The sequence below is a fragment of the Myiozetetes cayanensis genome, unplaced genomic scaffold, assembly GCF_022539395.1.
Source record: "Myiozetetes cayanensis isolate MyiCay16 unplaced genomic scaffold, myiCay2020 scf1, whole genome shotgun sequence".
Lineage (NCBI taxonomy): Eukaryota > Metazoa > Chordata > Aves > Passeriformes > Tyrannidae > Myiozetetes > Myiozetetes cayanensis.
The window spans coordinates 148685775-148709576 of NW_026086604.1; the positions used below are offsets into that span (position 1 = coordinate 148685775).

The 23802-nt window shown below is 47.4% G+C and overlaps 1 protein-coding gene across 1 annotated transcript in view; it reads right to left on the reverse strand.

Moving 5' to 3' along the window:
- OBSCN (obscurin, cytoskeletal calmodulin and titin-interacting RhoGEF) overlaps window positions 1-23802 on the reverse strand; it is a 179652-nt gene that overhangs the window by 9555 nt on the left and 146295 nt on the right. Inside the window, 19 exon segments of the mRNA XM_050336656.1 lie at window positions 3-170; window positions 289-399; window positions 1663-1785; window positions 2384-5930; window positions 6237-6314; window positions 7040-7085; window positions 7902-8054; window positions 8515-8541; window positions 9110-9282; window positions 10535-10612; window positions 11718-11778; window positions 12334-12534; window positions 12967-13048; window positions 13552-13720; window positions 15378-15490; window positions 15837-15970; window positions 16307-16430; window positions 18734-18811; window positions 18845-18988. Of these exon segments, the coding sequence (XP_050192613.1) occupies window positions 3-170; window positions 289-399; window positions 1663-1785; window positions 2384-5930; window positions 6237-6314; window positions 7040-7085; window positions 7902-8054; window positions 8515-8541; window positions 9110-9282; window positions 10535-10612; window positions 11718-11778; window positions 12334-12534; window positions 12967-13048; window positions 13552-13720; window positions 15378-15490; window positions 15837-15970; window positions 16307-16430; window positions 18734-18811; window positions 18845-18988 (5610 nt within the window).

The following is a 23802-nucleotide window of genomic DNA, read 5'->3' on the forward strand; positions in this document are numbered from 1 at the left end:
ACCTGCTTTTCTTATGACACAAGAGGTGGATGCTGAGCCCAGGGAGTTTGTGGCCACACAGGTGTAAATACCAAAATCCTCAGCATTAACAGAGAGGATAGTCAAGAGCTGGAAGTGTTTGAGGGTGGACGAGATGAGGATGCGGCTGCTGCCCTGGACAGGGATCCCGTCTGAAAAGCAGAAGGTAGGAGAGATAAGCACCCTGAAAATTGATACCAAGGTGTCTAAACCCCTCCCTGCACCCTCGTCCCAGAGGTCAGGGACTCCCTGGAGGGGTGCCAGCGTCACCTCTGAACCAGCTGACGTGCAGGGAGGGGTGAGCTGCCGTCCGGCACGACAGCGTCACGCACTGTCCCACGGCAGCAGCCTGGTCCATGAGCTCCTCAGTGAAGGATGGGGCTGCAGGGAAGAGGGAAAAAACATCAATTCAGAATAGCCAGGAGAGCTGTGTGTGGAAAACAAATGCATGCAGGACATCAGAAAACAATTTTAATTGTTCGAGAACATCTCCGGTTCTTGCTCTGTCATCCTTTTGACCACCCAATGGAGAATCCCCTGGGCCTGCCCAGCCCTGCTGGTACAGCTGAGGCAGCAGAACAGCTCAGACCAGAGAGGGATCATGTCACAGCAAGAGTGTTCCCCTGGCCGAGCCTAAATGTGGGGGCAAAACTAAATGATGGCGTTTCAAGGGCGAGGGGATCGAATAGGGCAAGAGTAAAAAGGCCTCCAGTTGCAGCAGGAGAGGTTTAGATTGGATTTTAGGGAGACTATCTTCATGGAAAGGGTTGTCATGGATTGGAACAGGGCAGTGGTGGAGTCACCATCCCTGGAGGGGTTTAAAAGATGTGAGGATGTGGCACTTGGGGACAGGGTTTACTGGTGGCCTTGGCAGTGCTGGGGGATGGTTGGGCTCGATGACCTCAGAGGCCTTTGCCAACCTAAATGATTCCATGATCAGGATAACATAAGAAGAGATGAAAGCTGGATATGAAAAGAGGAAAAACCCCACAGAGCATCCAATCTGCTCCTGTCTCCATGGCAAAGGGGGAGCTCAGGTTTTCTTCTGTGCTTCTCCAGGGTTTTTTTTCCTCCACAGTTTCCAGGAACTGCCAGCCTCCCACACCTGCCCTTCCCAGTGTTTGCCTGGGCTCTGCTGAGTACTGGGACATTAACCTGACCTTGGGAAGTGCTCCTGACAGAGTCAAGGGGAAACTTGTGTGGGAAAAAGCAAGTTCAGCTTTGCTGATGCACCGTTTGGGGCTGCCCCATCATTTTTCATTCCTTAGCTCTGTAGCAGCAAATCTGCACTTAACACATCCATCCATTCAGGACTGGATCATAGGGATTCACAGTTCCCTGCCTCTGCCTTCCCACCCATGGATACTCCTTTTGTTCTCTTTCTAGCTTACACCTGGATTTTATTCCTTTGCAGTTGCTTCCTGGAATGGCTGCAATTTGCAAACAGTGCCATGACAGGTTTTATCAAGGTCCTAGTTGTGATGTAGACACAGGACACTGGCTCAGGTTGCATGAGTTGGTCCAGGTCATCTCCAGGTACTCATTGCAGATCCATCCTTAGAAATTGGCCTCACACAGCACTGGGATTTTCATTACTGATACTTCATTGCTAGAACAAACCACTGGCTTGTGCCACAGCAATACCTTTCTCCTTTGGCATGAGGCTTGGTAACTTGAATGAGGAGAGTGTTGATTTCCTCTTCAGAGATCCTTCAGCCCCTATTAACAGCTCTCTTTCTGCTGCCTCACTTCCCAGCTCACCAAACTCTGTTTTGAGAAAGGATGAGGAGTCATTCGAGGCCACCCTTCTCCCCGTGGCAGCAATTTACAGTGACAGCTCTGCCATCCACACAGAAATAGCTCATCACTCACAGGTTCCCTCATTAACCAGCCTTCAATCAGCAGGGAAGGCTGTGACAGCTGTTACAAACACAATAACATCCTGGAAGAACAGGGAATATTTGGGGATGGCAGAGAAGAAAGGACAGATCCTGATGTCCAGTAGCCAGGGGGACTTCACCAGCTTCTCCCAGTCACTTTATTTTTTTGAGATTTGCCATGGTCAGATGATAACTGCAACAAGGAAAGCATCACCCAGCCCTGATCTGCCTTTGTGCAACCTCAGACAGGGGAATCTGAGCCCCTTCCATCAGTGCATTAGCCCATCTGCCTCTGCACTGGAGTAACCCAGTAACAGAGGGGTAGTGGTGGAGCTGGAAACTGCTGATTTCATAACCTGCCATGGCCAGTTTTACAATCCCAGTCTAACCACAGCCTCAGACATGCCAGGGGAAAAGGAAAAGGCAGCTTTATCAGAGCCCAGTCATAGCAGAAAATCTATATAGGAGAAGAGTGAAACACTTACCTTCCTCTGCCTCTGGCTCAGGAGATGTCTTTCCTTTTAGGATTCTTGAGATGTGGGCAACAGAAGCCTTTACTTTCTTCTTCAGACTCTGCTCCACCGACAGCTCCACTGAATGAGACCTGGCATATGGCTTAAAGAGTCCTGGCTTGGAGTGGAAGGAGCTTTTCTGCTTCCCACTGGAGTCCTTTTGGGAGCTGTACATTTCTTTATGGCTCTCTGCCCCTTTCCCCATGGCTACTAAGTGAGCTGCCTTTGAATCCTCAGATATTTCCAAATGGTTCTTCCTGTTCTTGTCCTCTGCCTGTTCCCTGATGCACAGCCTTTTGTCCTTGTGCAGATGCCCTGCAGGAGGGGACCTTGCCCTTTCACCAAGGGGAATAAACCGCCTACGGACCGGCTTGGGCGAAGGCTTCTTGTAGGACAGGAATTCAAACGGGAAATAGACAATGTCATACAAGTCAGAGAAGTTCAAGTAGGCAGGTTCCACCTCTGAGATGTCGAATTTTTGAGGGCCGCTGCCAGTGCTGGGGGCTTCGTCTGACAGGTCTTTGATTTTCACCAAAGACACTTCCGGGTGTTTCCCGGTGTCCTTGACCACTGGCACCCGACTGGGCCTTTTCCCGGTGTCCAGGCTCTCTGTTGAGGAGACGCTGGCTCGGCTGGAGGTGGGGCTCTCGAACGCCAAGTCCTCCAGGTGTTCACACTCATGGGGAACTGTCTGTGCTCCCTGCCCTTCCAGCACCTCTGACTCCTCCCTCACGGCAAGGTAGGGTTCTTCAAGGTCATCCTGCTCAGAGATTTCTCCTCTTCCACCCTGTTTCATGGAAGGGAAGGAGGTGTCCGTGGGTGCTTGGCTACCCGGGCCTTTGTAGAGCACCTCCGTGGGAGGAGAGATGTGCCTTCTGCTCTCCTTCTCTCCAGAAACTGACTCTGCCCAAACATTCATCTCTTCGGAGAGGGAAACCATCTCGTCCACCAAGCCCTCCAGCACAGCAGACTCCTCATCACTGTAGAAGGAAGACCTGTGATGTGACCGCTCCCGACCGCGATCCCCGTGGAGCGACGGTGGGACAGCTCTTCCAGCCTCAGAACTTCCCCTTTCCAAGGCAACGCCTCCACCCCCACCAGGAACCTTTGGATGTTCCTCATATTCTACTTCACGGACTGGAGCTGGAGCAACTTCTGGTTGTGCAGCAGTTAATGCACCCCCCAGACCGTCAGAAATCCCAGCACCGGGACGGGCAGCCCTGTGCTGCTCCAACACTCCATGTCCAGCCTTGGGGAAAGGAGCAGCCAAGGCCTGTGCAGCTGCTGGGCTTCCACCTGCTGTCACAGCAGCTCTCACCTCGCTGTGAAGGGGTGGAGGCTCCTGTTTTTCCCTCTCACAGACTGAAGGGATAACAGCGCTTTGGGAGGACACCGTTCCCGCTGTGTGTCTGCCCTCTGGAATGGCATGGCCTTCAGGAATCTTCTGGGGTTTGGCTCCTTCGTGGGCCAAGCTGGGAGCAGCCTCTGGGACAGCAGAGCTTTCGCCCCTCAGAGCAGCAAAGCCCTCCTTGCTGTGAGCTGGCCCTTCCCTCTCAGCCCGTGCTCCATCGGGAGTCGGCACTGATTGTGGGGGTGGGACTTTGGGAGCAGCGAGGTGCTCTCCTTTCAGGGTGGCTGCTGCTGTGAATCCACGAACAGGAGCCTTCCTGTGAGCTTGGCTTTCACCAGCATGGGCTGATGGTGGAGTGACTCCTGCCACACCCAGCCCTTCATCCTCCAGGACAGCAGATCTCACCTCTTTGTGGGTCCTCACCTTCTGAGCAGCCCCTTCACCAGCTGTGAGGGCACCTGGCCGCTTGCCCAGCGAGACAGCAGCTGCTGGGACACTTTTCCCAGGAATTTCCTGACCTCTGCCTTTACTTACGGGGAGTGAACGGGTTTCTGTCTGTTCTGCTGGAGCAGCAGAGCTTTCATGCTCCATGGGTTCAGACTCAGCAACGCCGTGAGCAGAGGTCTTTTCATCTGAATGTTTCTGCCTCTTGTCCTTCCAAGGTGGAACTGGGGCCGTCCTTTTGATCAGCAACGTTCCACCTTTCTGATCCGGGTGGATGTCAGAGCTGTGAGCAGACTCCTGGGGCAGACACACTCCTCCCTTACTCGTGGGAGGTGACTCAGAGGTGGCCTCTGACTGTGTCAGGGTTGCAATGGACTCTTTGCCCTCCCGAAAAGCAGCATCAGAGGAAGATTTACCTTCCATGCTCTCGTGTTTTTGGGCTGCTGACGCAGTGACATCTGAGCACTGGGCAGTCAGAATGGGGCTTTTGCCTTCCAAATCTTCAACACCCTCCTCAATCTCAGTAGCTTTGGACTTCTTCAGCAAAGGTTTCCTATTTTCACTCCTGTGAGGTGACACTGCAAGTCCCTCAGCCTGTTGCATAAAAGCAGCTGGGCACCCATCACCCTCACAGTGTGTGGAAGGAGGGGGCTTCTCTCCTGAACAATCCTTGCTGGCTCTCCTGACGTCCTCCTGCTTTGATGTGTCCGCAGAACATCCCTTGCCGGGCCCTGCAGAAATGTCACAGTGGTCACTGCCCTCGGGGCAGCTCTCCTGGGACAGGACATCACAGTCTTCTTCCAAGATATCCTGTTCCCTCAGTGACCTCGAGGCTCTCAGCCTGTAGTCGTCCAGGGAGCGGCTCCTGCTGGCACCGGCGATGGCAGGGTGTGGTGGTTTCCTGGCGGTGTCAAACGACGCCGATTTGGTCAAGGATCCCAGCAGGCCTTCCCTGCGATCATCTCCTTCCTCCTCCTCCTCTTCCAGCTCAAACTGCTCCAGGAGGGGCTCATGGAGACCGCTGAGGGGCACCTTGGAATATCCAGCTTTCCGGAAAGTCCTCCTGGCTCTGTCCAGGTGCCTCCTGAACTCCCTGCCTGGCGAGGAAGGCGGCCTCGCAGGGAGCTCCGTTGCTTGGCTGTAGAAAGTGCTTTTGATGACACTCTGCCTGGGCACAAAGGCAGATGGCTGTTCTGTGCCATCCCTGGCCTTTTCAATTCTCTCCCTGTCAGCTGGTTTTTCTTTCTGAGCGGGATGTGATGTGCTTTCCCTGGAAACCCTCATGGATGAAGGCTCTGCTCTCTCATCTCCAACACTGGGATGGAGCCCCTCCTCTTTCTCCTGGAAGACACTTGCCACAAGCTCTTTGCTTTCTGTAGGTGATTTGTCCCCCACCTCAGCTTTCATGGAAGCATATTTCCTCCTCATGGGTTTTACTGGAGGGACCGGTGTCTTGGAGTGCTTCTGCTCACTGGAACGTTTTGGAGGCTCCTGGTAACTTGGCGCATCAAACACGGGCAGGTGCAGCTCGGGGGTGGAGCCAAAGTGCCTTTTCGTGGGGAAATTCGAGTTCTCGTTGTCTGAAGAGGAGCCACTGGTGCTGGATGAAGTGCTTTCCTCGATGAGGTGGCGGGAGATGGCCAGGGAGCTGTTGTCGTGGGTCCTTTCCAGGATTTCTGGGATAGACCTCATTACCAGGATGGATTTGTAGCACATCAGAGACCGCTGGGAAGCCAAACAAAATAACAGCACAGTGAGGTGGGAATGTGGTGGGAGGATGGCAAAGCAAATATAGATAACAAAAATATAGATTATGTAGATTATTATAGAATATTGTATATTATACATTATTGATCATTATATATAATATATAGTATAGAGTAAATAGTATAATATGCAATACAATAAAAGTGTATACTTATATATTATACACTATAAATAACCTATAATATGTATTATTACATAGTATATAAATTATTATAGATTATTATATAGATTATATAACAAAAATATAGATTAAGGGCAACTCACCTGCCACTTGCTCCGAGCCACAATGAATTTGAGCTGCTTAGTGTTAATGAAATGAGCTGCTTCGAGGGGGACGTTGTGCTGCCAGGTGGAAGGAGAGGAAAATCATTGGTTCAAAAAAAACCTGACTTCATTTCCTAATAACTCTCTTGGATTCCCTCCTTCCAGAAATGTTTAATTTAGGAAAGTCACAACGGACCAAGTGCTACAATCCCTTCATAGTTAAATTGCAGACAAAATCGGTGATAAAAGTAAGCCTTGTTCAATACCTGTCATTAAATCCTTTTTTTTTTTTTTTTTTTTATTGTTTATTTTTAGCTCTTTCCCCTCAGTGATTTAAGGCATTGGAATATAAACCAGAACTTCGCCCTGCAAAGGGGCAAGAGGACAAGAGGAAACAGCCTGAAGTTGAACCAGGGGAGGTTAAGTTTGGATATGAGGGAAAATTTCTTCCTGGAAAGGGTTATCAAGGTGGAGTCACCATCCCTGGAAGGATTTAAAAGATGTGGCACTTCTGGATATGGTTAAGTGGTGGCCTTGGCAGTGCCAGGTTAATGGTTGGACTCCATGATCTTAGAGGGCTTTTCCACCCTAAATCTTTATCCTTTGGAAGGAATGATATCCTGGCATGTAAACCCCTTCCTGGGGAGCCATTCCTGAGCTCCTCTGTGGCACAGAAAATAGGAGACCATGGAAAAAAACCCCAACAAACCAGCAAATATCCAGCAGCTTTAACAGCTGTCCCTCCCAAAGTCTCTCCCAACCTCATTATTGTAATGACTAATAAAGGACCAGGACACACTTACCATGAACCACTTGTGGGACAGACAGTCCAAAGCACTAGGCCTGGCTCTGGTAAGAGAACAGATGGGCATTTTAGTAGGAAGTCACTTCCAAAGGGACCACAAGATCCTCCTGAAGGTGCTGCTACACATGGGCACACGTGCTCACCATGGAGTGTGCCCTCAGGCTGCTGGTTTGGAGCTGAGAAGCCCACAAGGCAGACAGCAGCTTTCAGCCCCAAGGTTTCCTTCCCTTGAGGGGAAATAATCCTCCTTTTTCTTTCCCAGACTCCTCACACATCCTCAGCAAGAGGCTGTGTCCAGAGCAGCCCTAAGAGGGACTTCGCCTCTTTAGGTGGCCAGAGAGAAAATAGCTTTGGCAGGAGGCAGAAAGAATAGAAATGAAATTAAAAAGCAAGGGCCTGCAAACGTGCCTTCAAGCCTCCTTTTGTGCCTCAAATTGCTTAATGAATATGGTTAATGTTATTTAATTCTCTCATAACTCACTCTACACCGGTCCTTGCCCTTCCCACTTGTCTCTGTCGTTCCAGAAACTCACCCGCCTGGAGGAGGTAGGGAGCAAAGGACATCACCACCCCAATTTGGCAAATATCCAAACTGTGGTTTGGGTAATGGGGAATAACGAGGGAAAATTAGGGCAGAACCTCAGCTTTCTATGAGAAAACAGCTCTGATGAGCTGAGATGTGCCCTGCTGAGACACCAACACCCCTGCACGGGGCTGCAGGAAGCACAGGAGGAGCTTCAGTCATTTGGGGTTCAGTTAAGGAGGAAGGAGGCACTATTTGGGGTTCAGTTAAGGGAGGAAGCACAGGAGGACACTCATTTGGGGTTCAGTTAAGGGAGGGAGCACAGGAGGACACTCACTTGGGGTTCTGCTGCAGGATCCCTTTCATGAAGTCCTTTGCATCCTCACTCAAGTGAACGACGTCGGGAATGGTCCACGAAATTTCCCCGCTCTGGATGTTCAGGAGGGTTTTCCTGTCGTTCTCCCCAGCAAACGGAGATTTGCATGTGAGGCTTATTTGTTGGACACCACAAAATTAAAGGAGACAGGTTTTAGATTTTTGTTTGCTGTTCAAATGACTTTTTTTTTTTGAGGGACTCTGCCTGTGGGACTTGCTTGTGAGCAAGGTGCTCATTAACAGATCATCGTTCACCCCAGCATTTGGTGGCACTTGACTGAATCATTGTTTATTTGGGATAATAGTAAGATAAGGAATGAAGGCACAGCTGTAGTGGGGTGCTGGCTAAAACAGGAAAGGGGGAGGCTGAACCTCATCCACTGTTCCCGTTGGAATGCAGCTCTCAGGGACAACAACCAAAGCCCTGGGAACCCAGGAAAGGAGGAAAACACAAAATAAATTGTCTTTATCATAGAAAGACTCAATGCTTCACTCAAATCCCCCACTTGAAGACACTGGAGGGCTCTGATGGACAAAGGATTATTAAATGAATCTTTAAAAGAAGATTTATTTACCTTAAATAGGTGATGACTCCAACAGCCCTGAGGAGAAAGGGAGCACAAATGTCAGGTTTTTGTCACTATTTATCTGTCCTTCTCAAGCACACAGCACCTCTTCCTGCCACTGGACACTCCCTTCTCAAGGAAAATAAATCCCAAAAGCTATTTTCCCCTTTAAGTTTTTTTTCCCCCTTTAATATTTTTTAAAATTATTCTCAAGCAATCTTCCAATTTTGAAGGAGAGATAAAGGAAAAGGCTCAGAATACTTTTTTTTTTTTTTTAGAGTTTGTTTGCCTTTTCTAGAAAGCCTTTTAGGATCATTCTCCCTTGTTGCTGCCTCTAACAGAGATCATCTCCTGTAAGATGCTCCTTTGCATCTATGAGATGTCAGAGTTCAATTATGGCAGGGAAAAAAAAAAAAAAAAAAAAAAAAGAAAATAGACAGAAGGAGCTTTGAAGAGCCCTGATGGCTTTTGGATTCTCAGGGTTCACTTCCAGCTTCCTGTGTAATTATCGCTGCTCCATTTACTTATTAACAGTAAATGGAGATTGAGGCCATCAAGGGCCCGAAAAAGCTTTTTAGGAAGATGGGAGATGAGCAGATATTACCAGATATCAGTTGCCTTTGACACGGGTAAGAGAGAGACAATCTCTGGGGCAACGAACTCCGGGGAGCCGAATTTGCTGTACTGGGGGTCGAAGGGGGTGATCCTCTGAGCAAACCCAAAGTCACAGATCTTCAGGTCCTCCCTCTCGGGGTAAACCATGAGGATGTTCAGGGGCTGTGAAAGGAAATGAAAGGGAAGAGGGAAAGGAGAGGAAAGAGAAAGGAGAGGAAAGGAAAGGAGAAAAAGAGAGGGGAGGAGAAAAGGAGAGGGGAAGGTTGGGGAAGGGGAAGGGGAAGGAAAGGGAAGGGAAGGGGAAGGGGAAGGGGAGGGAAGGGAAGGGAAGGTTTGGGAAGAGAAGGTTTGGGAAGGGAAGGGAAGGTTTGGGAAGGGAAGGTTTGGGAAGGGAAGGGAAGGTTTAGGAAGGGAAGGGAAGGTTTGGGAAGGAAGGTTTGGGGAAGGGAAGGTTTGGGAAGGAAGGTTTGGGAAGGTTTGGGAAGGGAAGGTTTGGGAAGGGAAGGTTTGGGAAGGTTTGGGAAGGGAAGGTTTGGGAAGGGAAGGTTTGGGAAGGGAAGGTTTGGGAAGGTTTGGGAAGGGAAGGTTTGGGAAGGTTTGGGAAGGAAGGTTTAGGAAGGAAGGTTTGGGAAGGTTTGGGAAGGGAAGGTTTGGGAAGGAAGGTTTGGGAAGGAAGGTTTGGGGAAGGTTTGGGAAGGGAAGGTTTGGGAAGGGAAGGTTTGGGGAAGGAAAGTTTGGGAAGGTTTGGGAAGGAAGGTTTGGGGGAAGGAAGGTTTGGGAAGGGAAGGTTTGAGGAAGGTTTGGGAAGGTTTGGGAAGGTTTGGGAAGGGAAGGGTTTGGGAAGGTTTGGGAAGGTTTGGGAAGGGAAGGTTTGGGGAAGGTTTGGGAAGGGAAGGTTTGGGAAGGGAAGGTTTGGGAAGGGAAGGTTTGGGAAGGTTTGGGAAGGGAAGGTTTGGGAAGGTTTGGGAAGGGAAAGGGAAAGGGAAAGGGAAAGGGAAAGGGAAAGGGAAAGGGAAAGGAAAGGAAAGGAAAGGGAAGGGGAAGAGGGAAGGAAAGGGAGAGGAGAGGAAGGGAAGAGGGAAAGGGAAAGGAAGGGAAGAGGGAAGGGGAGGGAAGGGAAGGGAAAGGAAAGGAAAGGGAAGGGAAGGAGGGAAGGGAAGGAAGGGGAAGGAAGGAAGAGGGAAGGGAAGGAAAGGAAGGGAAGGAAAGGAAAGGAAAGGAAAGGAAAGGAAAGGAAAGGAAAGGAAAGGAAAGGAAAGGAAAGGAAAGGAAAGGAAAGGGGAGAAACTTTAAAGTAGGGAATATTTTCCTTTTTAAGTAAGAAAATAATTGATAAATAACTAAATAATTCAAACAGAGAACAGCCATTCCCTGGCAAAGAAGAGGCTGTGAAAAGCCGGTCATTGCACATTACCTTGATGTCCAAGTGAAGGATGTTGTTGTCATGAAGATATTTGAGTCCTTCCAAAATTTGCTTGATATACAATTTGACCTAAGAATCAAATTAATTATTAAATAATTATTAAACAGTAATAGTAAAGAGGAGGGTCCCTGATTCCACCTGTATTTGTAGCATATGAGAGAGGGAGACATGGAACCAGAAATACTTTTAAAACTGGAATTAACTTCTTTAATTAGTCTTGCAGTTGGAGTCAGATGTGAACCAAACATCACCCATCACCCTGTGGAATGAAGCTGAGCCTCGTGTGTGACCCCTTTGCCCTACTGGAACCTTCTGTATGTGAAAAAGTCCCTTTTTTTTTTTTTTTTTTAAAAACAAAAGCAATCCTACAAAGATGCAAATTAAAATAAAAAAAAAAAAAAAGAGGGAAAAATCCTCAAGTTTGATGAACCTTATCAACTGTCATAACACAAACTCAGCTCTAGCTTAGTGTAAATCAGGAAAACACATTTAAAACAAAAATAAGTTTAAAAACCATGTTGTAAACCTGTTTCTTGACCATATGCAGATCCAATCAGATCATGACTGTGAACACTTATATCTAGATTTACACCCAGATTCAGCTCTGGAAGTCCTTTACCTTTGACATTTTATAGTGTCAATTGACATTTGATCCTTAAAGATCCCTCCCAGCCCAAACCATTCTATGATTTTTCCCCTCTAAGAAAAAAAATCAATTTTACCCATAAATGTGGGACACCTGGTTACTAGATGGGAAATATGAAACATTTTGGAACTTTGAGCACCAAGGATCCAAAAAAAACCCCCCAAATCCTTTAGAAACCATAATTTCATCCCTTTATTTGGGGACTGAAAAAGAGTGGATAGAATTCAGTTAGAAGGGAATAAAGTGATATTAGGCAAGCGAAGATATAGGAGCTCCAGGTGACAGATATAGCAAAGAAATGGTAATATTACAGTAAATAAAATAATATTTTTTAGGCTGAATGCAATCCTGGTGGTCAAAACCACCGCCAGCTTCCAGTTACTCCCCAGAGAAACTCAACAGGAACACATTTGAAAAGCTGCTTGTGTTTTGACAGGTTATCACTGGTTTCAAAGACATTCCTCATATTCCACGAGGAAAATGCAGGTGGAACCAGCTCTGGGCTCTCAAGTGAGGAAGAGGAGTTACCTCAGCTTCAGTGACCACACTCTTCTTGAACAAACGGTCCAGGAGCTCTTCACTGGAGCATCTGACGAGGGCAGATTAAGGGAGAGCAGAACTGCAGCTAAAAACTCCTTTTTGCTGTGTCAGCCATCAGCAGAATTCACCAGGTGACCTCAGCCAGTGTGATGCTCATTAAAATCTTTATTGCAGCTCCCTCCTGGCAGAGTTGGGCTGCTCTAAACCTCTGCTCCTACGATCAGTCTGCAGGGTGGTAGATTTTGGTATTGCTCGTGCTAAAATCTGCCTGTTCTAGGTTTTCTGCTCTGCACTGCCTTTTCCTGGTGCTCACCCAGACTGGAGCTCATGGGAAAAAAAGAGTCCTTAACTTCCAGACATTTCACAGCAGAGTTTTGATGTTTAACAACCCATTCACACTCGGATGTACAAGTAAGATTTCACCCCACAGCCCTGCAGTGAAGCTCCCACACAGCTGGGCCACCCTGCAGTGCAGAGAAGGGCTGTGCGTGCCCTTTTACCTCAGGCAAAACCTAAAAAATGCTTAATTCCGAAGTTATTTAACAAATGGGCTCTACCCAGCACTTCCCAGCCCCCTCAGACAAGCTGCACAGGAAAAGGATACAACTCCAGGACCAAAATCAGCGTTTTCCTCGTCTCAAACTCATCCAGGAGCCTGGTGATTCTGTCGTGGGACAGAGAGGCGAGGATGTCCCTCTCCTGGTGGGCTCGAGACCTGGTCTTGCTTCGCAGAGGGATGAATTTGGCAGCACAGGACACCCTGTTCCCTTTGTGCACAACCCGTTTCACGAAGCTGAAGCAGCCCCTGTGCGGGAATGGAAGGACAAGCCCTGCTCAGACATGGTTTAAAGAGCAGCAGGCAGAGAGTTTTCCACCTCCCGGCCTGTGACAGCTCCCCACTGCCCAGTGCTTGAATTCTCTGGCATGAAAAGCTCGTTTTCCTGTGTGTGAGGTGCTGTTGCCCTCTCCTGGCTGTCTCCAAAGCGAAGCAACGCATCCACATCACGGGAAAAGCTGTTTCAGGTGATGCAGGTGCTGACAAAGGCTGATGCCTGGACTTGTGGGCTGTATGGACTCTCCCATCCTCTGTCAGAAACCACAGGAAAGCATTCCCAGCACACCTGCAATGGGCTAACCTCCCACTTTTCCACAGCTGGGCCCCCTCTGCCTCAGCAGCTCAGAAGGGCAATTAGATATTCCCTGGCAGTGATGCTCTAGAGCTGGAAAATTCATTTACCTTCCAATTTCCTGCTTCACCTCATAATGGGCGTGGAGCTTTCTCCTGGTGGCCGCTTTCTTTCCTTCTTGGTCTTTCTTAGCTTTGGAAATGAAGGAAAATATCAAGGTTTAATATTCAGACAGCAATGCCTTGCTGATAGTGTGCAAAGTTTTCACAGGGCAATCTAAGGCAGGGAGAATGACTGAGGTTCTCTAAATTTCTGCAGATAATTAAGTGGAGCTGCTTGATAACAGAACCTGTCAATGTGAACTCTGGGGTTGCCCAGAGAAGCTGTGGCTGCCCCATCCCTGGAAGTGTCCAAGGCCAGGTTGGATGGGGCTTGGAGCCACCTGGGCTAGTGGAAGGTGTCCCTGCCCACGGCAGGGGGGTGGAATGAGATGGTCTTTAAGGCCCTTTCCAACCCAAACCATCCCAGGATTCTGTGATTTGCTTTCACACTGGATCTTGCTGTATTTAGCAATACATGAACGCACACAAGAGTAGAGAGCTGATACCACACAGGTACCAGAACAGGCCAACAGCAGATTACACATTGCCATGGCTGTGGAAACAACCCCTGAGCAGCTGAGGGAGTGGCATTACCTTCATGTACAACGAGCTCTGCTTTGCACAGAACCTCCCCTCCTGCATTTTTGGCAACACAGGTATAAACACCACCATCTGCCACGGAAGCATCGTCCACCTCCAGGAAATACGTTGTTCCTTCCCTCCCCTGGTGGACTCTGTCACTGTCTGCCAGCAACAAAGTGCCCTGAAAGAAGGAAACGACATTTTAGCACTGGAAAAAACCAAGATGGAAACAGATGTTTCCCGCTCTTGAAAAGACAAGCTACGGGAGCAGAGCTACGACACAGACTGTCAGGGTCAGCAGATCTCACTAGCAAAATGCTGGCTGAAGAATCCTCCATGTCCCAGTGTTTATAGGAATAGAGGCTTGGGAGGGGTCACCAGTGCCATGTGGTTGATTGTTCAGCTCTCCCAGCACGCCATTCCAGAGCAGTCAGCCCAGGGAACACCAGGATCAGCTGCTTTGCTCCTGCCTGGTCTCCAGCTTGTGCTGGCACTTGTGGTGTTTACAAGTCAGATGAGGAGCAGCTGAGGGAGCTGGGGGGCTCAGCCTGGAGAAAAGGAAGCTCAGGGGGGGATCTTCTCATTCTCTGCAACTCCCTGACAGGAGGGGGGAGTTGGGGGGGAAATGGGTTCTGCTCCCAGGGAACAGGGACAGGACAAAAGGACATGGCATCAAACTGTGTTGGGGGAGGTTCAGGTTGGACATCAGGAGGAATTTCTCCACAGAAAGGGTGATTTGGCACTGGAACAGACTCCCCAGGGAAGTGGTGGAGTCTCCATCCCTGGTGGTGTCCAAGAAAGGCCTGGATGTGGCACTCTGCTCTGGTTTAGGTGACGTGGTAGATGTTTGGTCAAAGGTTGGACTCGATGATCCCTGAAGTCTTTTCCAACCTTAAAGATTCTGTGATTCCATCTATTCCTAAATGCTATGAAGAAAGGGACAGGAGGGAGTGTGTGTGTGTGGCACAGAGGGCAGATTGTGAGCATTTGCAAATGGTTCTTATGGCAGTAAAATACAACATAAATATATATACTACAATATATTCATATGTGTCTATAATACAAAAGATGTGAAGTGAACCCTATTCCCCCACATAGAATGTCAATCCCAGAGCTGTTCCTTTTTGTACTGGAGAAAGCTTTAAGTTATTGTAAACCACCCCATGGCAGCACCAGCTCAGTGCTTGGTGGGAGCCAAAAAGTACCAGACGTTAGAATTATTAGGGAAGGGATAAAGGATAAGACACAAAGCATCATTTAATAAATGCATGGCTTGCCCATGGTTTGGTACAGCTGCAGCAATGCCCTCTGGAACCCCTTCCAGATGAGCATTGACAGAGCAAATTGGGGCTTCTTTTAGCAATATGACAAGATATGACAACAGTATTCTAAGGAATGATAAATTACATCTCTTTCCTTTCTATGGGATGTTCATTGTCCTTGGTCACACTCACTTTAACAATTAGTGGCAGAAAAGATACAGAGCCTGGAAGTCACATTGACAATTGGAATAAACCACTCCTAATCCCATCCCCAGCCCAAAGCAACAGCAAATATGTCAGTGACTCTCAGGCAGGAGCCAATCTCCCTTCCTGCTCATCTTGGTCCCCAAAACCACCTTTGTGGTTTGTCCTGTCTGAAAAAGGATCCCCAGTGACACTGGAGATAACACAGGATGAGACACATGGATGATGGTTCCACTGGTTCAACAAAACCCCACAGACATGATCCAAAATCAATGTAAGAAGTGTGGGATGAAGGAGCAGAAGACATTCCCTGTGGAAGTACAGCTCTAGAGTGTGGTCCTCCCAGTCAGCCAGAGAAAAGTCTGCACTCACCTTAAACCACAGCACGGTGGGTGGGGGGGTTCCTTCGATGACTGCCTGGAATTTGGCACGTTCCCCAGAGTTCACCTGCACATCCTCTATTGTCACTTGCATGTAGGGAGGACCTGGTGGGACACAAGGGTTTGCTCCATGCACAACACCATAACTTGGTCCCCAGTGTGCTGATGTAGGTTGAGTTACTCCAGTGGGATTTATAGGATGGGCCATTTAGGATATAACATTAGTTTACAGTCAAATCAAGAGGTACCACAGCAATATATTTGCGTTTCTTTATACTGGCATTACGTTTAGGCTTCTTATCTTCAAGGTTATCTATTACTCTTTGTTTAATCAACAGTTACCACTCAAAATATGGAACTATTTAAAAAAGCAGTCATGGGGAGTTGATCCCAAAAGAGAAGACAGTGGCAATTGTGGAATGTAAGAGAGGGAAACAGGGTGTGTTCTTACTTGCTGGGGTCTTCTCCTCAGTCTTATACACACGAGTTCTTTCCGTGGTCTCAATGTAAACTTCACTGTGCACATCCCAGACCACGTCTCCTTCTCTCCTGTACCAGCCTCCTGCCCCTGCCTCTGGTGAGCTTCTGCCATGAAGCCCAAGAGAAAAGATCAAGACATGGTCACAAACAGTGACAGAGGTGCAGGATTCCACCCTGCCATTGACCTGTTTAACCATCAGACAAGGAGTTATTTACTTAAAATTAACACAAGAGGAATTTTGGTTTGGGGCAGTGAATTTCTCTCCTTCCTTTGGCAAAGCACGTGCCACCAGGATCCCCAAAAATTACGACAAACCTACAAGAATCTGTTCAGGTCACCACCTGGTTCCTCCACAGCGGAGAGCTTGATTTCCTTGCAGCAAAGTCTGCCCCTCTCAGAAATCCATCCATGTTATATCGACCCGTCGAGATGGCATTTACCTGTCGATGGGAACGGTGCGCTCCCGAGCGCTTCCACCTCCAGCAGCTGTGTCTTCCTGGGAAGGAGCAGGGCTGGGCTTTGGCACGCTTGGTTCCTCAGCCGAAACCTGCCTTTGTGCTTTGTCTGGCAGCAGAAACAGGGCAGGTTAAACACGTCAGCACACCTGAGACCCAGAGCAAGCCTAACTCGGAGTTAGAACGGAGCCCAGCTGGGTCCAGCTGAGTGCTGGACTGAAGCTCTGAGGCAGATTTTGGCCCTTTTGCAAAGACCACAGGAAGCAAAGGGATTGAACACCAGAGGGACTGACTGGTGGCACGTTTGTGACTGGGAAATGCTAACTTTTCTGTAAGGAAACATAGGCAGACAGAGATGGGAAGGGCAGTCTGTAGGGACAGGGAGAAACAGGACGACTGGAAGGATACCGTGGGTTCCTCCATCCTTTATAGGAGATGTAATTTATCTGTGTTCAAGTTCCAGCTCGTGGCTGTGATGAAATCATAGAATCACAGAACTGTTTAGGTTGGAAAAGACCTTTTAGACCATCAAGTCCAACCGTTAACCCAGCACTGCCAAGGCCAGCACCAAACCTCGTCCCCAAGTGCCACATCTGCACATCTTTTAAATATATCCACCATCAGCTTCGTACACATGGATGTTTCAATTAAACCTTGTTGGGAGAACAGCTCTTGACTCACTGCTGTCCTGGCTGGGGATATGATTAACCTGGAGATAATATGGAGGCACGTCCTTACAGAGGACCTGGTGATATTTTAAGACCAGCATTGCTGCACCTCCCCTGGGTTGCTGGAAAATGTCTTCATACAGCTCTAAGTTACACCAGAGCAAGGTTTGGCATCTTTATAGGAACAAGGAAACAAAAAATCTGGTGCAGCTTGATGGCAGTTCAAGGTATTTTTCAACTTTTTAAATTAATTATTTTTTCAGATATATCTTTAAAACCTGTTTTGTTCTTCCATTCCAGAAGTGCCTGACTGTCTTCTGACATTGGAATTACACCATAGGATAAAGTGCATTGTCTCCTTTTCCATTTTAGGAGAAAAGGTTAAACCAAGAGGGGTCTTCCCCCCAGCAGGAAGGGCCTTTTTGGGGAGCATTTGATGGATGTTTGGTGCTGAATGGCTTTGGAAAAAACAGCAGTTTCTAGAAATCACATAAAACAGCTTTAAGGGGATGGAAAAAGTGGTTATTCAAGACATTACTGACAGGTTGTTGGGATTGAGCTTTCTTACCACTGTCAAAATATTTGCCTTCTTTTTAGTCAAAGCATGTGATCATAGGGACAGTCATCAAGTCTCCATCTGATTAAAATAACTGTCCACAAAATATTTAATTTTGCTCAGTGAAAGACCTGTAAAACCATGTCATTCACTATTGTATTTCCTCTGTGGTTATGACCAAGGAAATAATCTGCTAGTTGACTTTTTACTTGAGATTTTTGAGTCATGCAGCTTCAACAGGGTATTATTGCCAAGGATGATTACCTACTAGAAAGGGGGGAAAAAAAAAGGTTTTAAAACTTTAAAAACCTGTCATTTTTTTGATGCTGTTATTTTGGGTCTGATTCCCTGAACACCTTTTTATCCTTGTTCAGTTTTAAACAAGAAAATCTTATTTTTTTAAGCAGCATCTGGAGTTTGAGGGCTGAAGGTTACTCGACATGGTCCTGGATGGAGAACAGTTCTCCTGATTTGACACAGAGACAGCTCAGACAGGTTGTTAGGACAGAAGCAGAAGGAAGAGTGGAAGGGTTGTCACTCGTCCCTGATTTTTTAAAAACAATGCAAAGACAAAGGGTTTGTTCTACTGGCAGGACACAGTCACACACATCCCTGGGTTTGGTCACACAGGAGCTGCTAAGGGGTCTGTCAAGGCTCGAGGGTCAGTGAAATGCGGCACAACTCGATGCACTCGACATCCTGTAAAATTTCTGACAGCCGATCCAGGGGTGCTAAACACGTTTCCAGATTGTCTATGGCCAAAATAAAAGCAACTGCCCTCACCCACCCCACCCAACCAAACCAAACTCCAAATAACTTCTACAAACAGGATCTCATCCCACCTTCTCCCCCAAAAATACTTGAAAGCAAGACAAGGGACAAAAACCCAAAGGTGGAAAAGATCCCTATTCCCTCCATTTTGGCCAGGTGATAAATCAAACTCTACTTCAGACATGGTTTTCAAACACCTCCTGTTTCTTGAAAGATCTGCCCCATTCTTACATCCAACCTAACCCCAGCCCACATCCCCACGTTTCTTTGGGTCTGACTGTCCTCTCTTAATCTTCACCTGCCCAAAACACGTTGAAACGGAAAAAAATGAGGTGAAAAATATCTTTGCTGGCATGTTCAGTGTTTCTCTCTCTCTTGACTCCCACGGGACGTGTCCCAGATCCGTGCCCAACCTACCATGGCCTCCAGGAGCCTGGGTTTGGGTACTGGCTTCGTGAACCAGCACAGAGGGCACAGCTGCCGCTTCTGAGTGGTCTGGAGGGACAGACCCAGGAAGGCCAAGGCCACCTTCTCCTCTCACGCCCAGGGGAAGAGTCACCAGCATTGAGGCCGAGTCCATGAGTCTCCTCAGGGCTGTCTTGATCTCCTTATCAGCACGCTGGAGCGAGGCCTGGACAGAAGTCTCCATCCTTGACTGTGGGGGAGTCATTCCTACAGGCAAGAACAACAGCTTTTCTCTCTTAAGGGCAACAGGAAAACGGCAGCATCACCCAACCCACGGGAATCTTTGGTTTTACTCTCCCAGAGCAGAGAGCTGGTGTGGAAAAGCTTATTCCAGCAAGAGGGAATGTGGGTAAGACTTGGAATAAGAAGGTTGGCACAATATGCTTTGGAAAGAGGTGTCCCCCCAGGCTGAGGAGACTGTGCCACACTGGGTGCACATGTGGGGTCTCCCCAGACAGGGGAACAAAGGATACATCTCCCAACTCAACCCTACGTTGGCTGGTCAAGAATACCTTTATTAATCTTAGAATACCCTGAGCTGGAAGGGACCCACAAGGATCACCAAAGTCCGACTCCTGGCCCCGCATAGGACAGTCCCAACAATCCCACCCTGTGCCTGAGAGTGTTGTCCCAACACTCCTGGAGCTCTGGCAGCCTTGGGGCTGTGCCCACTGCCCTGGGGAGCCTGTTCAGTGCCCACCACCCTCTGGAGGAGGAAAAATTCACTGGTTAAGACCCATGACGTGAACCCATCGCACTGATACAGATCCTACGTGCCAGGAGGACGTTGTCCTCACAGGGAAGAAGGAGGGAGAAGGCACCAATGTCATCAGTGACTCTGGAGAAGGGCAGGGGAAAGAAGGGCAGGTTTTTCTGCTTCATGATAGGATGGCAGGAAAGCTCCTCTTTGCTCCTGGGTGACGTGTTTGTGCTGCTTTACCATTTCTGAATAGTTTTGCTGGGCTTTGCTGCAGAAGGTACCTGAGACTTTAAAGTTTGTTCTCAGCTATAGCCTTTGCAAGATACCCCAGAAGGGAAGTCATCTGCTCTGCACAGCCACGCCCAGCAGTGGTGCAGAGGAGAACATCACACAGAGCAAGAGGTAACTCCTCAAGAAACTCAGTCTTGAAGGCAGAGAGAAGACCAAAAGCTTTAAACACCGAAAAAAATGAACTTCCAAAGCACAAATTTTTGCAGAACGGCCACCCAGGAGACAAATACCGTGGTTTCACCCCCACTCAGGGATGGAAGAAGCAGCTGCTCTAGGACGGGATCACAGGAGCTCAGGAGTTCTTCTCATCAATTTACTGCCCAATGAACCTCCCACAAATCTCGAAGGGGTACAACAAAGGGACAGGTGATGTTTAGGGAAGCCCTCGAGTAACCCATCAAGGCAGACAAAATGCATGTCAGACTCAGAGAAATCATCATGCTCATGATGTGATTGCTCACCGAGCAAGGGAGAAAACTCAAACCATAGTGTGGTTCAAGAAAAAATAAGAGCACTTGGAACAAAGAGCTCTGACCTGTTTTGATGTCATTGACACGGGAGCACGTCCTGTATCTGTTTAGATTCAGCTCCTTTCCCACCCTTAAGGAAGAAGATTCCCATGACAGGCCTTAGCAGGTCAAGTTTGGATCAGCCCCTTTGAAGACACCTCACTTGTTTTTTGTTTTCAATGATTTTTTTTTTTCTTCTGGATTTTTTGATGAAAAAAAGCAAGTTTTGCTCACTGGGTGCCCCAGACTGACCCTCAGTGTTGGTCAGCACTGGGCTGGGTGGAAGATTTTAAGCATTTTCCTGCAGAACTATTTTGATTCCCCGGTGTTCCTGCTGTGATTGCTGCCAGCTGGTGCTGAGCTGTGAGCTGGGCAGCTGCCAACAAGGGATGTGTTTGGAAAGGTATGAAACACTCAGGAGCTCTCAGTGAGGAAATACAGAGAGATACAGAGGATCTATATAATCACAGGTCTCCTCCATGCTGCTAAAACCACCACTTTCCTCCCTGTTCAGGGATGTTACACCACTTTCTTCCCTCCACCGTGATTCAAGCTGCTGACCTGAGGAACTTCAATACCCCCACCAAGGGGATGACACACCTGTGGTGAACAAAAATTCCCAACTCTAAACTCCCACCCTTGAACCTTTCCAGCCCACACCTCCCTCAGCCCACGGCCAGGGAAGTGTGTCGAGGCTGACACGTGTTTTGAAGTTCTAGTTAAGCCTCAGAGAGAAGGACCCGAGAGAGGATGAACATCATTCCAGATTATTGACTCACAGGTCTGAGTTGGAGATATCCCTAAAAAACCAGATCCTTTCACTTCCTCAGTTCTGAAACTTTCTATGAAACAGGAGCCAGAGCCCAACTGAATTACTGATCCTGGGCCATGATCCAGCTCCTGCTGAAGTCAGGGGGAGAAGAGGATGAGCTGATGGAACATCAAGTGCCAGAACAAAGAACACAGAAACCCAAGGAGTTCAGTGACAGCTGATGCAAGACATTTATTGATATAAACTCAGCATCTAACAGCGTATCTTGCATTGGATTTTTTTCTTGGTGTGTGCCTCTTTTTTTTTTTTTTTTTTTTTTTTTGTACCTCAAGCAAACTGAAGTTTCCACTTCATTAATAACCCATTTACCTGCAGGAATTTTAGTAAAACATCCACTGTATTCGAATCTTTCATACAGCTGCATGTTTTAATCTACAAGAAATAAATCCCTACACATCTCATTAGTTATCTACACAGTTTAATCACTTACAAGCATAATTTTTAACCTCTAGGAAAATATTTTGAAAGTATATGTAATGAACTTTTCATAGACCTTTCAGTTTTTGAACAGAGCCCTGCATAGGATTTTAAAAATTCCTTTCAACTGATTCTCTGTTGCTTAAATTTCAAAAGAAAATGTAAACAGATGTTAATTGCTTTGAGCTAATGAATCAAAGAATAATTATTTCTTCTATGACCATCTGAACTGCAGCCTTAGAGTGTCTTTAGAAAAACCTAAGCATCAACCACAGCAGGAGGAAGCCTCCACATTCCTTTACACATCTTCATTAACCTTTGAATGAATATCATATTTTAAAAGATTATCACAGGGCAAATTCTTTTCTCAGCAGTGTCTTTGTAAATCTGAATGAAATCCACTCCCTTCAGTGGAATTATTCCAGATTGATACTGGAATAACTGAGATCAGAATCAGGCCCAACAGAAAAGAAATATTTTCAGTTTTGAAAGTATTTCCCCACTGCGTGTCTGTTACTTTCCAACGTACAGTGCAATATATGAAAAAAAAAAAAAGCACTAATATAAATATCCACCGTATTGCTGATTATAAAACAAACAGTATAAACCAAGGAGATGTTATAAAAAACGGGAGAGTACCAGAAAGGAAGCTCGATTTCCTTCACCACACATAACCCCTGCAAAAGCATCCTATGTCATGAAGGTAGTAGTGCACGTGACATTCCACACAACATCCCGTCTGGATGCAGGGAGGGAAAGGCTGTGAACTCACTGGGTTCATTTTAATCAGCACACGATCAAGGTGCAGCCACAGAAGGGAAAGAAAAAAATAAAAATAAAAATAACGTGTTCTTTTCTGCAAGCACCTTTTGTGAATTCAGTCCCTGTCAGCAGGAATATTTTCCCAAGGCTCCAGAACAAGCTCCTCAACATTACCTGGCCGGGAAAACACTGAGACAGCCCCACACACACATTCCCAAGGTGGGAACTCCCTCCCTCTCTCTCCTCACGCTGCTCGGGAATTGGGCAGTGCCAGAGCATTTCTGGTTTCCCTGCGCCACCAGAGTGAAAACATTTCCTGCTGCAGCACTCGCAGAGAGCTCAGCTGGGACGAGGTGTGGGGACTGCTCACCCCACCCCTCTGCCAGCCACGGGGCCAGCGCTTGGTCCCGCTGAGATCAGTGACAAACTCCACCTGACTTCAACCGGCACCAAGGTCTGGGCCTGTGAGCTCGTTCCTTTCCAGGGCTGAGCAGCTTGCTGAAGGTCTGTGCAACGGGGTGGGCTCAGTGCACCTCAGCCTTCCCCCTCCACCTGCACTCCCGCTGCAGAGCTCCAGAGGATCCCCGCAGGAAGCAATCCCTCCACAAGGCATCTCGGCGTCCCGGGTTACGGTGACGCGGTGCAACCGCAGCCGGCAGCCCAGTATGTTTTGAACGGATCTGTTTTTCAACCAAACATTTATGGTAAAGCTCTCTTTTCTCTTTTTCTTATTGTTTTTTTTTTTTTTTAATATATTTTTGTGCTCCTGCTTGCCTCAGTGGTAAACTCCTCTCAGCACATATAGGGTACATCGTCCATCCATCTGTTGGCAGGAATGTTTCACCACTGGCATGTGCAGGAGACCAAATACTAGTCCAGTGATATTTACTGGCAAAGACCACATATTTGTGGTTCATTTAAGACCACATTTGTGATTCTCTGCACGTGTTAAGAGTTTGATTGCAGATGCAGAAACCATTTTGTGCAGCACTTTAACCTTTAAGTGCGCGTAAAGTAAATTATATTTTAAAAGATACGGTATATAAATGGTATATAAGTCCACTTCACTAGAATGCAGAATAATGAAACCTACATTATTAGACAACTAGGAAGTGGATTTGTAAATATCAGTCATTTAAAAAAAACAATCTTTTTCACTTAAAGCAGAACAACAAAACTCTTTCTTCCTCACATCAGTGGGACTTCATCACTGACTTTAGTTAAACTGGGATTTCAACCAAAAGGCCTGAGCAGCCCTTTGCATCCCTAATAAATGTAATATTTACTATTCATTTAATTCTGTGGCAGGAGTTTAGACTAATGTAACCAGACTGTGCATGTTGAAAGGTTTATGAAGAAATTTTGGTAGAGCTAAATGGTGTCAAAAGTGTAGAACAGAGTCAAAGCAATGTAAAGCTTCACGACCTTTGGGCCCACACAGTGACAGGAGACACTTCAGCTGGAAGAAATCCTCCCATCCTGGGCTGCTGAAAGATGCTGAAAAGCTTGG